This window comes from Coregonus clupeaformis, unplaced genomic scaffold, assembly GCF_020615455.1.
Source record: "Coregonus clupeaformis isolate EN_2021a unplaced genomic scaffold, ASM2061545v1 scaf0203, whole genome shotgun sequence".
NCBI lineage: Eukaryota > Metazoa > Chordata > Actinopteri > Salmoniformes > Salmonidae > Coregonus > Coregonus clupeaformis.
Window position 1 is genome coordinate 38,271 of NW_025533658.1, and position 13,767 is coordinate 52,037.

The 13,767-nt window shown below is 44.5% G+C and overlaps 1 protein-coding gene across 2 annotated transcripts in view; it reads left to right on the top strand.

Annotated features, from left to right (window-relative positions):
• Positions 1-13,767, top strand: part of LOC123484138 (hsp70-Hsp90 organizing protein 2-like) — a 38,379-nt gene continuing 24,612 nt past the window's right edge. The window contains exon 1 of one of the 2 annotated variants that reach the window (XM_045214159.1): positions 1-228. In XM_045214159.1, coding sequence (XP_045070094.1) covers positions 171-228 — 58 coding nt within the window. In that variant the 5' untranslated portion in view covers positions 1-170. The remainder of the gene's footprint in view (positions 229-13,767) is intronic. The other variant, XM_045214158.1, reaches the window with a different exon arrangement.

Here is a 13,767-nt window from a genome sequence, read left to right on the forward strand (position 1 = left end):
CCAACGAACCAAATATTCGGACGCCTGACGCCCAGGAAGCCCGGACCAAACCTCCCAAATTCCCGCAGACCCGAGACAGCTGAGGTCCCCATGTTCTAAGCGTTGTTGTTTTTTTACTTTGTAACAATGTGTGTGATTTTATTAACGGGTATTTGAGTCGATAATGCTGGATGGTCGGTGTCATGCGGTTCACATGGGATATTTACAGGCTATTGGGGCTTGGGAGCGGTAAGAAATCTCCACTTTTTTCAACTATTTTCTAACTTTCCTCTCAACTCGTTAGTCGGCAAAAAAAAGTGTCCTTGGTCTTTGAACTAGGATTGCAACCGTTTTAAGGGAGTGTTTGTAACATTTGACCAGTTAAACTGGTAGAATAACTACTCTGTAATAACACACTACGGCGCTTTTGTTGCTTTTTGATGATTAAAGTTAAAATACATTCAAAGAAGGGGCTACGCTTAACACTCCCGCTACCCTTCTCGACGCTACATTGGTCTGTAGTGGTCGACCGAGTAAATATCAAATGTAATGATTGCTACACGCATTTACTTCGGAGTTCTCACGATGTGGATTGTTGAATGGACCACAAAAAGAGTTGTAACGTGTCAACTATATTTCAATAAAGTATGTCGGTCTATACTGAGAACAGCACAGGGTTTTTTACATTTCCATATCTTACTGAATGCAGGAATCTGAAAGCATATCCATAAAGGCTTTGTTATTACAGTGACACTCTAAAATCGCTGAGTCCAAACACAAAAACACTTTAATGAAGCGCTACTGATAAGAATTGCCCAATAGATAACATGGCATAGCTTTGCTCTCCAGAACCCACGCCATTAAAGCTGCAATGTGTAACTTTTTGGACAACCAGACCAAATTCACATAGAAAAGTGTGTTATAGACATGTCGTTCTCATTGAAAGCAAGTTTAAGAAGCGGTAGATGTGTTCTATTACATTTACATTTACGTCATTTAGCAGACGCTCTTATCCAGAGCGACTTACAAATTGGTGCATTCACCTTATAGCCAGTGGGATAACCACTTTACACATTTTTTTGGGGGGGGGGGGGTTAGAATGATTACTTTATCCTATCCCAGGTGTTCCTTAAAGAGGTGGGGTTTCAAATGTCTCCGGAAGGTGGTGAGTGACTCCGCTGTCCTGGCGTCGTGAGGGAGCTTGTTCCACCATTGGGGTGCCAGAGCAGCGAACAGTTTTGACTGGGCTGAGCGGGAACTGTGCTTCAGCAGAGGTAGGGGAGCCAGCAGGCCAGAGGTGGATGAACGCAATGCCCTCGTTTTGGGTGTAGGGACTGATCAGAGCCTGAAGGTACGGAGGTGCCGTTCCCCTCACAGCTCTGTAGGCAAGCACCATGGTCTTGTAGCAGATGCGAGCTTCAACTGGAAGCCAGTGTAGTGTGCGGAGGAGCGGGGTGACATGAGAGAACTTGGGAAGGTTGAACACCAGACGGGCTGCGGCATTCTGGATGAGTTGTAGGGGTTTAATGGCACAGGCAGGGAGCCCAGCCAACAGCGAGTTGCAGTAATCCAGATGGGAGATGACAAGTGCCTGGATTAGGACCTGTGCCGCGCCCTGTGTAAGGCAGGGTCGTACTCTCCGAATGTTGTAGAGAATGAACCTACAGGATCGGGTCACCGCCTTGATGTTAGTTGAACGACAGGGTGTTGTCCAGGGTCACGCCAAGGCTCTTCGCACTCTGGGAGGAGGACACAACGGAGTTGTCAACTGTGATGGCAAGATCATGGAATGGGCAGTCCTTCCCCGGGAGGAAGAGCAGCTTCGTCTTGCCAAGGTTCAGCTTGAGGTGGTGATCCGTCATCCATACTGATATGTCTGCCAGACATGCAGAGAAGCGATTCGCCACCTGGTTATCAGAAGGGGGAAAGGAGAAGATTAGTTGTGTGTCGTCTGCGTAGCAATGATAGGAGAGGCCATGTGAGGATATGACAGAGCCAAGTGACTTGGTGTATAGCGAGAATAGGAGAGGGCCTAGAACTGAGCCCTGGGGGACACCAGTGGTGAGAGCACGTGGTGCGGAGACAGCTTCTCGCCACGCCACTTGGTAGGAGCGACCGGTCAGGTAGGACGCAATCCAAGAGTGAGCCGCGCCGGAGATGCCCAGCTCGGAGAGGGTGGAGAGGAGGATCTGATGGTTCACAGTATCAAAGGCAGCAGACAGGTCTAGAAGGACAAGAGCAGAGGAGAGAGAGTTAGCTTTAGCAGTGCGGGAGAGCCTCCGTGACACAGAGAAGAGCAGTCTCAGTTGAATGACCAGTCTTGAAACCTGACTGGTTTGGATCAAGAAGGTCATTCTGAGAGAGATAGCAAGAGAGTTGGCTAAAGACGGCACGCTCAATAGTTTTGGAGAGAAAAGAAAGAAGGGATACTGGTCTGTAGTTGTTGACATCAGAGGGATTGAGTGTTGGTTTTTTGAGAAGGGGTGCAACTCTCGCACTACAAAGTAGTGATCGGAGACATGGAGGGGAGTTGCAGTGAGATTAGTAGAAGAACAGCATCTAGTAAAGATGAGGTCAAGCGTATTGCCTGCCTTGTGAGTAGGGGGGGATGGTGAGAGGGTGAGGTCAAAAGAGGAGAGGAGTGGCAAGGAGGCAGAGAGAAATGAGTCAAAGGTAGACGTAGGGAGGTTGAAGTCTGTGAGGGGTGAGCCATCCTCAGGAAAGGAACTTATCAAGGCGTCAAGCTCATTGATGAACTCTCCAAGGGAACCTGGAGGGCGATAGATGACAAGGATATTAAGCTTAAATGGGCTAGTGACTGTGACAGCATGGAATTCAAATGAGGAGATAGACAGATGGGTCAGGGGAAAAATAGAGAATGTCCATTTGGGAGAGATGAGAATTCCTGTGCCACCACCCCGCTGACCAGATGCTCTCGGGGTATGCGAGAACACATGGTCAGACGAGGAGAGAGCAGTAGGAGTAGCAGTGTTTTCAGTGGTAATCCATGTTTCCGTCAGCGCCAAGAAGTCGAGGGACTGGAGGGTAGCATAGGCTGAGATGAACTCTGCCTTGTTGGCAGCAGAACAGCAGTTCCAGAGGCTGCCTGAGACCTGGAACTCCACGTGGGTGGTGCGTGCAGGGACCACCATGTTAGAGAGGCAGCAGCCACGCGGTGTGAGGCATTTGTATAGCCTGTGCGGAGAGGAGAGAACAGGGATAGACAGAGGCATAGTTGACAGGCTGCAGAAAATGGCTACAATAATGCAAAGGAGATCGGAATGAAATGAACTAAACATCTGGGAAAGGAGAGAGCGGGGCCTCCCTCACCACAACACCCAAATATAACTCTCCCAACTTCCACCTCAGAAACTATAATTGTTATAAACTACAGCGGTTCAATGTTTTCTAGGAATAGACTAACTTAGTTTATTCAGCTAGCTAACTAGGTACAGTATTCTTCCGTGAAAATCGTCCAGGGCACCTAGTCATAAGACGCCACAGCCAGCTAGCATGCTGGACTCCAACAACACGGTTTAGCACCAATACTCGGCCACAACAAACCACCAGTGTGTCAACACGCCAAGCAGATCGTTCGTGTCCGTGTCTAACGTTGTGGGTTAGTCCCGACAGCTTGAGCGAGTCCGTCGTCAACTTATTCAGCCAGTTAGTTAGCTAGAATAGTTAGCATACTAGCTAGCCATTGCTTTCAGACAAAGAAGAAACCCCTCCTTTCACGGCACGAACACACAGAGAGAGCAAAACTAACGTTAACTAGTCACCCATGTCCCGAATTCCTTGAATGACTCTAGCTACCAATATGTAAAAATAAAACACAAATGTAGGTTATGACTTACCCCTAGTAGCTACTGTTAGCTAGCCAAGTGCAAAGCTAGCCACTGAATTGACTCAGCCAGTTCGCGTCTGTTCGCTAGGTCGTTCCAGCTATTGTTTACTAGTTGCTATCCAGGTAGCAACAAGCTAGCTAAATTTCAAGCACAGTAGCCACTTACTACCTAACGTTAACGGTTCAGACAATGAGGTTAGAAAACAGCTGAATGGTAGGCAATTATTGTATGTAATTATTGTAGGCAGCCAGCTGGCGTAATTACAGGCACTCTCAGGCGTGAAACAACTATACCGTTGCTAATAGTTGCCAGTAGCTACCCGCTAGCTAGTCCAGGTAGTGGGTTAGCCAGCTATCTTCGTGCTTCACCGAGCTCAGCCGAATACAATACTAACCTACAATAATTACATACAACAACCCACGATAACTACCTACAATACCTAACTACAATCTAAATACATAGTTTAAGCCTTACTCGACAAAGCCCAAACTATGTATAAAGCCAAGCTTACCCGACGTATGTGCACTATTTCTATGCTTCCCGTTCTGAAGTTTCATTTTTGCATCTTATTTTCAAGTTTGTAGACCAGCCTCAAACAACTGAAAATACAATATGTTTGGTTATGACAAATATATTTCACAGCGGTTTAGATGGTACAATGATTCTCTACACTATACTTGCTTGTTTTGTCACATAAACTGAAATTAGGCGAACTATTAGAATTTTAGCAGTGTGTGTGCATTTTGTGATTTCTGCATTTTGCATCTTTAAAGGGCTACTGCACTTAATGATTTGGCCTCGTTTTCATCAATGCTCATAAAAGAAAATGCTGGTGGCCATGGCTGAAGGCAAACAAGAGTTGCCTTGGGGATGTGGGTGTTTCTTGGGTGTGTCTTTGACTGATTTCATGTTAATTATAATATGGCTAAAATTCGCTAGCTAGCTAACCAACGACTCTAACAATGTATTTGAGAGACAGCAAGTGCTCATTGTGGACACATCACGACAAGAGCAACACCACAACACTACATAAAGAGAGACCTAAGACAACAACATAGGATGGCAACACCACATGACAACAACATGGTAGCAACACAACATGGCAGCAGCACAACATGGTAGCAGCACAAAACATGGTACACACATTATTGGGCACAGACAACAGCAAGAAGGTAGAGACACCAATACATCACGCGAAGCAGCCACAACTGTCAGTAAGAGTGTTGTATGTGGAGGATGAGGGCTGCAGTAGGTATCTCAGATAGGGGGAAGTGCGGCCTAAGAGGGTCTTTATAAATAAGCATCAACCAGTGGGTCTTGCGACAGGTTTATAAAGGAGTATAGAGTGCAGTGATGTGTCCTATAAGGAACATTGGTGACAAATCTGATGGCCAAATGGTAAAGAACATCTAGCCGCTCGAGAGCACCCCTTACCTGCCGATCTATAAATTACGTCTCCGTAATCTAGCATGGGTAGGATGGTCATCTGAATCAGGGTTAGTTTGGCAGCTGGGGTAAAAGAAGAGCGGTTACGATAGAGGAAACCAAGTCTAGATTTAACCTTAGCCAGCAGGTTTGATATGTGCTGAGAGAAGGACAGTGTACTGTCTAGCCATACTCCCAAGTACTTGTATGAGGTGACTACCTCAAGCTCTAAACCCTCAGAGGTAGTAATCACACCGGTGGGGAGAGGGGCATTCTTCTTACCAAACCACATTACCTTTGTTTTGGAGGTGTTCAGAACAAGGTTAAGGGCAGAGAAAGTTTGTTGGACACTAAGAAAGCTTTGTTGTAGAGCGTTTAACACAAAATCCGGGGAGCGGCCAGCTGAGTATGACTGTAACATCTGCATATAAATGGATGAGAGAGCTTCCTACTGCCTGAGCTATGTTGTTGATGTAAATTGAGATGAGCTTGGGGCCTAGGATCGAGCCTTGGGGTACTCCCTTGGTGACAGGCAGTGGCTGAGACAGCAGATGTTCTGACTTTATACTCTGCACTCTTTGAGAGAGGTAGTTAGCAAACCAGGCCAAAGAACCCTCAGAGACACCAATACTCCTTAGCCGGCCCCCAAGAATGGAATGGTCCACCGTATCAAAAGCTTTGGCCAAGTCAATAAAAATAGCAGCACAACATTGCTTAGAATCAAGGGCAATGGTGACATCATTTAGGACCTTGTTTCATAAGACACTCTTAATACAACACCTTGCTACAAAAGTAGCTTGCAACTTAGTTTAAACATTTTATTACATCATATAAATACATATTACCATGGAAACTATCAACTACTGCGAGTTGAATGCCCATGGTCTTCAGTCAGCTCAGCTACACAATATTCTATAACTGGCTAGTTTTGTCTCGTCTCTCCTTATGTCCGCTTTTAGATCTTTCCCAGGAGACAAATCCCAGAAATAATATCCCTACATGTGTAGGCTACATGTGGAAACATCACCCAACTTGAGTGTAGATGCATCAACAAAAAATCAAAGGATGTGTTCGACAAAGATAAAACATTTTCTGCTGTAAATATCATATTGATGTGCTTATAAAGACCAGAACTGGAATGGCATTTCTATGGTCTATTTGCCCAAATCTAAGGATTATTGAACTATCTAACACACTGACATGCATACCTTTCTGGGTGAGGTTCTGTCTTCAAGCTGCCAGTGGGTGATAAGTCCCATCTATGTAATGTATTACAGGTTACGGACATGTGCAGTCAGGTGGCAGAAGGGGTGGAGTGCATGACCCTCCATCCTGGATATGACAGAGTTTGCCTCATGTGTGTAGCAGGCAGAGTTCAATAACTCCAGGCAGATGTAAGATGTAGGAGGATGGCCCTCTTCTCATACTGAGTAACCTACAGCGTAATATGAGAATAATTAACTTATGTAGATATTCTAAAGTGTTTTGATAACAAAAATGAAAACACGAAGTAGACCGAACTCTTTGGTCCTTTAAAAACCTGCTCTATGTAAACTATTGTGTACCAATAGCTTGGAAAATAAATAAATGTGACTCTGGATGACAACATAATGATGTTTGTTTCCAACATTAGGGCTGTTTTCCTAAAGAAGTTAAATCCACTTTGTGTTTTGTTTCCTTGCCATGATACTCACGAGTATCGCAGTACTGGTATCGTCCCGGCCCTGGTGGTTATGTCCTCCATTACTCTAAAACAGACTGGTGTCGGGTCACTGCCTCCTTATCTGGTGATCTGTCATTCTTTTTTGCCCTAGAAAATACACAATGTTGTTGCTTGTTGGCATCTTTTTTGCAGGTAGCTGAAGCCCTCAAATGCTTGCTAACTAGTTTGCTTGATTATTCAGCAGGAATCTTACAGTAACTAGCCAGTTCTAGTTTAAACATTATTAAAAGCAAGCTGGCAACATGCATCAAACATGCCATCAGGTTTGCTTGCAAATCTTCCTCTCACGTTACACATTAGGGAGATGCTATGTCAAAAGTATGTGGACACCTGCTCGTCGAACATCTCATTCCAAAATCATGGGCATTAATATGGAGTTCTTCCTCCCTTTGCTGCTATAATAGCCTCCACTCTTCTGGGAAGGCTTTCCACTAGATGTTGGAACATCGCTTCGGGGACTTGCTTCCATTGAGCCACGAGCATTAGTGAGGTCGGGCACTGATGTTGGGCGATTAGGCCTGGCTTGCAGTTGGTGTTCCAATTCATCCCAAAGGTGTTCGATGGTGTTGAAGTCAGGGCTCTGTGCAGGCAAGTCATGTTCTTCCACACTGATCTCGACAAACCATTTCTGTATGGACCTCGCTTTGTGCATGGGGCATTGTCATGCTGAAACAGGAAAGGGCTTTCCTCAAACTGTTTCCACACAGTTGGAAGCACAGAATCGTCTAGAATGGGGCCTAGCCCGAACCATGAAAAACAGCCCCAGACCATTATTCCTCCTCCACCAAACTTTACAGTTGGTACTATGCATTGGGGCAGGTAGCATTCTCCTGGCATCCGCCAAACCCAGATTCATCCGTCGGACTGCCAGATGGTGAAGAGTGATTAATCACTCCAGAGAACGCGTTTCCCCTGCTCCAGAGTCCAATGGCGGTGATCTTTACACCACTCCAGCCAATGCTTGGCATTGCACATGGTGAATTTAGGCTTGTGTGCGGCTGCTCGGCCGTGGAAACCCATTTCATGAAGTTCCAGACGAACAGTTCTTGTGCTGACGTTGCTTCCAGAGGCAGTTTGGAACTCGGTAGTGAGTGTTGCAACTGAGGACAGGCGATTTTTATGTACTACACGCTTCAGCACTCGGCGGTCCCATTGCGGCTGAGCCGTTGTTGCTCCTAGACGTTTCCACTTCACAGCACTTAAAGTTGACCTAACGGACTTGTGCCACGTTGAAAGTCACTGAGCTCTTCAGTAAGGCCACTCTACTGCCAATGTTTGTCTATGGAGATTGCATGGCTGTGTGCTCGATTTTATACACCTGTCAGCAACGGGTGAGGCTGAAATGGCGGAATCCACTATTTCTAAGGGGTGTCCACATAGTGTATCACGGTATCATAGCCTAGGGCAGTGATTCCCAACCATGGGTACTAGGACCCCTGGGGGTACCTGCCCTATTCACACGGGGTACTTGAAGACTCATGAGACCATAAGCCTACTGATAAAATACACTTGAGGGGATACTTCAGGGGTACACCGGGTAGAGCAAAATTCAGTTTGTGGTATAGTAACAGAAACATTTTGGGAATCACTGGCCTAGTATCATAGCAGCATAGCCTATCAAATAATATGTAGCTAGCTATAAACAAAATGTAGCTACTTACCAACAACACACCAGTCTCAGGTTTGACGGTTGACAGCCCAAGTAGAAGCTAGTCAGATATCATTCATATACTGGCCATCTGCCCAAGATTGTTGAACTTTATGGAAGCCCATTTTAACTAGAGTAGCTATTTCCCGAGCAATGGCAAGTACTAACCACGTCTTGTCTGGCTAAAGCGAAAAACTCACCAGAATCAGATGTTCCAGTGGGTGAGTTCGTTTTGCGTGACCTGGTGGGCGGGGTTTGCTCATTTTCGACCATTCATATCAACGAGAGAGAATCGTTCAAATAAAAAAGTTACAGTTAGGGGGCTTTCACACCAAATTGGTTTGGTGCGGTTTTTCCGAACTTCGGTTCGTTTGGACTGCTGTGAACACTCTATCCGCACTTGTGCGCACACTAAACAACACACCGTGGTTCGCTCAAAAAGGGTGGTCTCTGTCCAATTCGTACCGTGGTGCGGTTCGCTGCAGGTGAGAACACAGTCCAGACCAAACACAGGAAAAGAACCAGAGTCACGCATTATTATTGGTTGTTTGACTGCGAGCATTTTAACATAGTCGAACTCTGATTCGAACTATAGCTCAAAACTATGTGTGAAAGACGTTACTGTAGCAGGTTTGTACAGATCCATATGGCCGTGTGCCTCCAGCCGACGAACTACACTTCCTCCCCAGTTACGTTTACACACAGGTGTTCGACCACAGTAGATAGCTAATTAGCACAGGTGGTCGCCTCTGTCTATCGTAAACAAGCGCTGTAACATGGCGATATGGCCGTGTGGGAACACTTGCCCTAACCCAATAAAATGCACTAGAGTCTCAAATAGCTGCTTGCCCTTTTAATAGCTGGGCAACGGCACACATTTCAGCAAATAAACGCCTGTTTCAAATAAATACCACTTCTAAATGAATTGTTTACGAGGTTACCATGAATTGTTTGCTAGGTTTGTTTGATTTGTTATATTAAGAAATTCAGTAATGACTCAATGATGTCAATCAGTTTTTATCGCCAGTAAGAAACTGCTAGCCATTGGCTGCTAACAGCTGAGATTTGCTATCTAACTGGCAAGCACAAACAGTCAACAACTTCCGGAGTACAGACCCCCAGGAGTTGGCCGATCGCACTCTAGTGGCGAAAGTAAGAACTGACAAATGCACAGTCAGAGGAGAATAATTATTCTGTCAATTAAGTAATTTTTTCCGAAATAGAGGCATACTAAGATAAAAGAAATGTGACACAAACCAGGTTTCCATCCCACCTTTTGATGTGAGTAAAGTACACGTTGGAGATGAAATAAGTTATTATGAACTTCACAGGGTGGGGAAAGTGCACGGTGATGAGCTTGATGCTCCTTTCCAATAAATATTGAGGGTTTTATTCTGGTGACATGATGGTCGACGCTTGGCTGCCGTTTTGACAAATCAAAAATGATCTCACTTTTATCCATAATAATCTAATAATGTAGGTAGCCTACCCGCACTCTATCTGTGAGCTGTTGGCTAAATCACACATGCCAAGACCAGAGTGGCTATATAACACAACATCTTTTGTGACAAAACCATCAGTAGAATTGAAATTGCGATGGATACCCATTTAACTATGTCATCACGCACAGCCTTTTATCCGCAACAAGTCAGTTTGATGGAAACGCATCTCTGGTGTGAGCATATAGTTTTTATGCAGATTTTAGAGTATTCGCATGAAAATCTGTCGACAATTGGATGGAAACTGTTTAAATAACGCATTTGTGCAGAAAATGAAGTAATTTATTTAAAATGCTGGAATAAACAATTTAACCATGCAAAAGGTTGTGTGAATTAAGGAAATAGATGCTAGATGCCTGGCTCAAATAGAAGCCTGTCTCTAATAAGTGCCTGTTGTGTTCAGCGATTTAAGCAAATAAACACCCAGGCTATTAATTGAAGTTTTACGGTATTCCGTTTGTGGCCCATGTGGGGAATCAAACCCACAACTGCCCCAACTAACCAACCAAGCTGCGGGAACCACATAAAATGTTCTAACAGTTTAAACATTCTACAAAGTTTCCCTAAAAAATTTGACAATTTTTCTTGCAAATATCAGAGATTAGTTATATAACATGATGCACAGGAGGTTGGTGGCACCTTAATTGGGGAGGACAAGCTCGTGGTAATGGCTGGAGCAGCGTAAGTGGAATGGTATCAAACACATGGTTTCCATGATGCCATTTCATTCACCCCTTTTGCAGCCATTATTATGAGCCGTCCTACCCTTAGCAGCCTCCACTGGCAGAGAGAGACTAAATACTTTTCCCCTTCTCATTTGTGGCAAATACTGACGTGCTGTACCTCTTTCTTTTTGATCACTGACTTTACTCTCTCTCTAAATTCGCCACGACATGTTGGGTAGCTGTGATTACAAGGTAGCTCTTTGAATCCCCTGGTTTCTGATCCCTTTGTCTAGGCCAGATTCCAGGCGCAGAAAGTGTAGCTTGCAGCCCTGTTCCCATTTTTTTGATGCGTAAACTTGATGACATGTGGTAATTATGTAGGTAGGTACAGTACATTGTTTTTTTAATTTGGTTTTATTAGGATCCCCATTAGCCGATGCCAATGGCGACAGCTAGTCGTTCTGGGGTCTGACACAAAACCGAAAAGACATTACAAAATACTTTACAATTTACATAGGATGAAGAAATAATACTCCAAGTGCTAGGCTGGAACGAAAGCCTGCACACACAGTAGGCATAGCTCTCCAGGACAGGGGAGAGTCGGAGAGCTCTGATTTGGGTAGTGAGTGAATAGCGATGACGAGGGAGGCTGAGTACCGTATTTAGCTAGACGATATAGCTAGCCTCCCACAGTTTGGGATGATATACTGTATATTTTACATTCTTGTGTCAGCAAAATCCCCTTTCAGCATCACTAATCCAGCCTGTTTCCTTCAAGATGTGAACACAGGCTCTTTTGTTGCTATTGGCATCAGATCTGGATCATTTGTTTAATAGAGAACATTCCTTTATGATGGGGATTGAAGGAACTGTATGATTTAGCAGGTAATGGATACTCAGACGGTGCATTAAGAACATGCGTGTCATGCCATTTAAGTAGCAGGCTGGACACTGACATGTTTGTTGGCTGGGTGGAGTTTTTGCCATATTGCCTAGTGTTTAGGCTACGTCTATCCTGTCCTCTCAGATCTCAGGGTTTCTGGATGGGACCAAATGCTGAGATTTACTCCATCCCTATATGGTCTGGTGGCGAGTCACAGACAGATGGTTAGTCACCGCTGGTGTTTGTGTGCGTGTGAACTACTGCAGGAAACGCCACAGATCTTCTACACTGAGGAGATGGACATTTCAACAGTGTACAGGTGTATGTATGGATGTCAATCCAGTGTTTATCTAAACTTCCCCTCTGCACTTGTTGACACTCCCTGTTCACTTTCCGTTTTGGAAAACATTTTGCTACATTGTGCCCTACTGAACATGCCACTGTATCTGTATCCCATTACATGTATATTTGTCCTGGTGTGTTCCATGGTGAATGAACTGACACGGTGGCCCTGACCTGACCCCCAGCAGCCCAATAGGAAATCAGCATACCCTCATGTGAGGGGAACTTATGACATCAACCACTCTAGTATTATATTAATCAATGGACTTGTACCCCACTGACATCATGGCCATTCAGATTAAAGGAGCAGCTTTCTGAAAAATATGTATATAACCTTTCAAAAGGTGTATTCATGTGACTACTTTTCACAGAGCTCCTTTCGAGGTAAGAACACTATAAAGGCCTTTAAATGTCTTCCCTTCTCCCCTAAGAAGTTTGCACTCAGACCAGGGAAGGGACTGTGGGCCCTAGTATGCGATGTGATGTGACAGGTCAACCAGCTCCCCAGACCTTCCCTGCCCTCCCAGAACATATTGTTGGTTGACTTTGTCCATGTTCAGCCATTTGAAGTCATAGAAAATAGATGGCTGTTCTGATAAAGCCATAGCCCAGGCAGGTATCATCGACTAGATTCAGCCCGCTGGTCATTTATTTATTTTTTCTTGAGCGGATGGTCAGGGGGCCAGAACATAATTACAAATAATTTGTAGACTGCAAATTGACCGCAAGAAGCACAAACAGATATAGCATTTGACTAAAACATAATCTTTTCAAACCTTGTTTACATTTGTATACGATCAAATATCTCTTATGCGTGGGAATACATTCTAACAGATTTCCTAAATTAAATAATAAATTGCTCAGAAATTGGGGATTACATAAAATCACCCACTGGCCAGCAGTTGGGGAAACCTGACCCAGAGGAAGGCTTCATGAAAGGACATGACGCAGTGGGGGAAAACAGCCCTGTTTTAGCCTCTAGGACAGAGACAGATACACATGGTTTTGATGTGTGTTGGTTTGATCTTAGCATATGTTCTATATATGGATACTAACCATCCCCACCTGCCCCCTTCTTCTCTCTGTGTCACACTCAGAGATCTCATGATCTGCATAGTCATTCAATTCATAGTCGCCCTGTCCCAGCCTTTACTAGGCTCACACAAACTCTGTTTGGGGTTTTAGGCCGGGTTTCTTTATAAGCACTTTGTGACATCTGCTGATGTAAAAAGGGCTTTATAAATACATTTGATTTGTTTTTACGGTACTCAAATCCGTTTATCTTCCCCCAAATCCTAGCCTTAACCATTTAGAAGGGAAAACGTATAACTGATCTTAGATCGGTTTAGGGGCAACATCCTCCTACTCAGTCATAGCCCCAACACGTACCTCCTTCGGAGCTCATTTCCTTCTGTTATTTTAGGTTCCCTATTCTCGCCCCTCAGACAAACTGTAGGCAAAGGTCACTAGACTAGACACATGACACATGATTCCAGAACAATCAGTTTCACTCCTTAACCACGGAACTTACTGTTTCACCACTGAACTCTCAGTTCTGTGTCAAGTGAATCACTGTCTGTTGTTGCCCAGTGAATTACCATGGTTTTTGTTGCCCAGTGAATTAACATGTTTTTTGTTGCCCAGTGAATTAACATGGTTTTTGTTGCCCAGTGAATTAACATGGTTTTTGTTGACCAGTGAATTACTTGGATTTTTCACTTAGAATGTATACCAAACAAAAACCATTGATTTCAA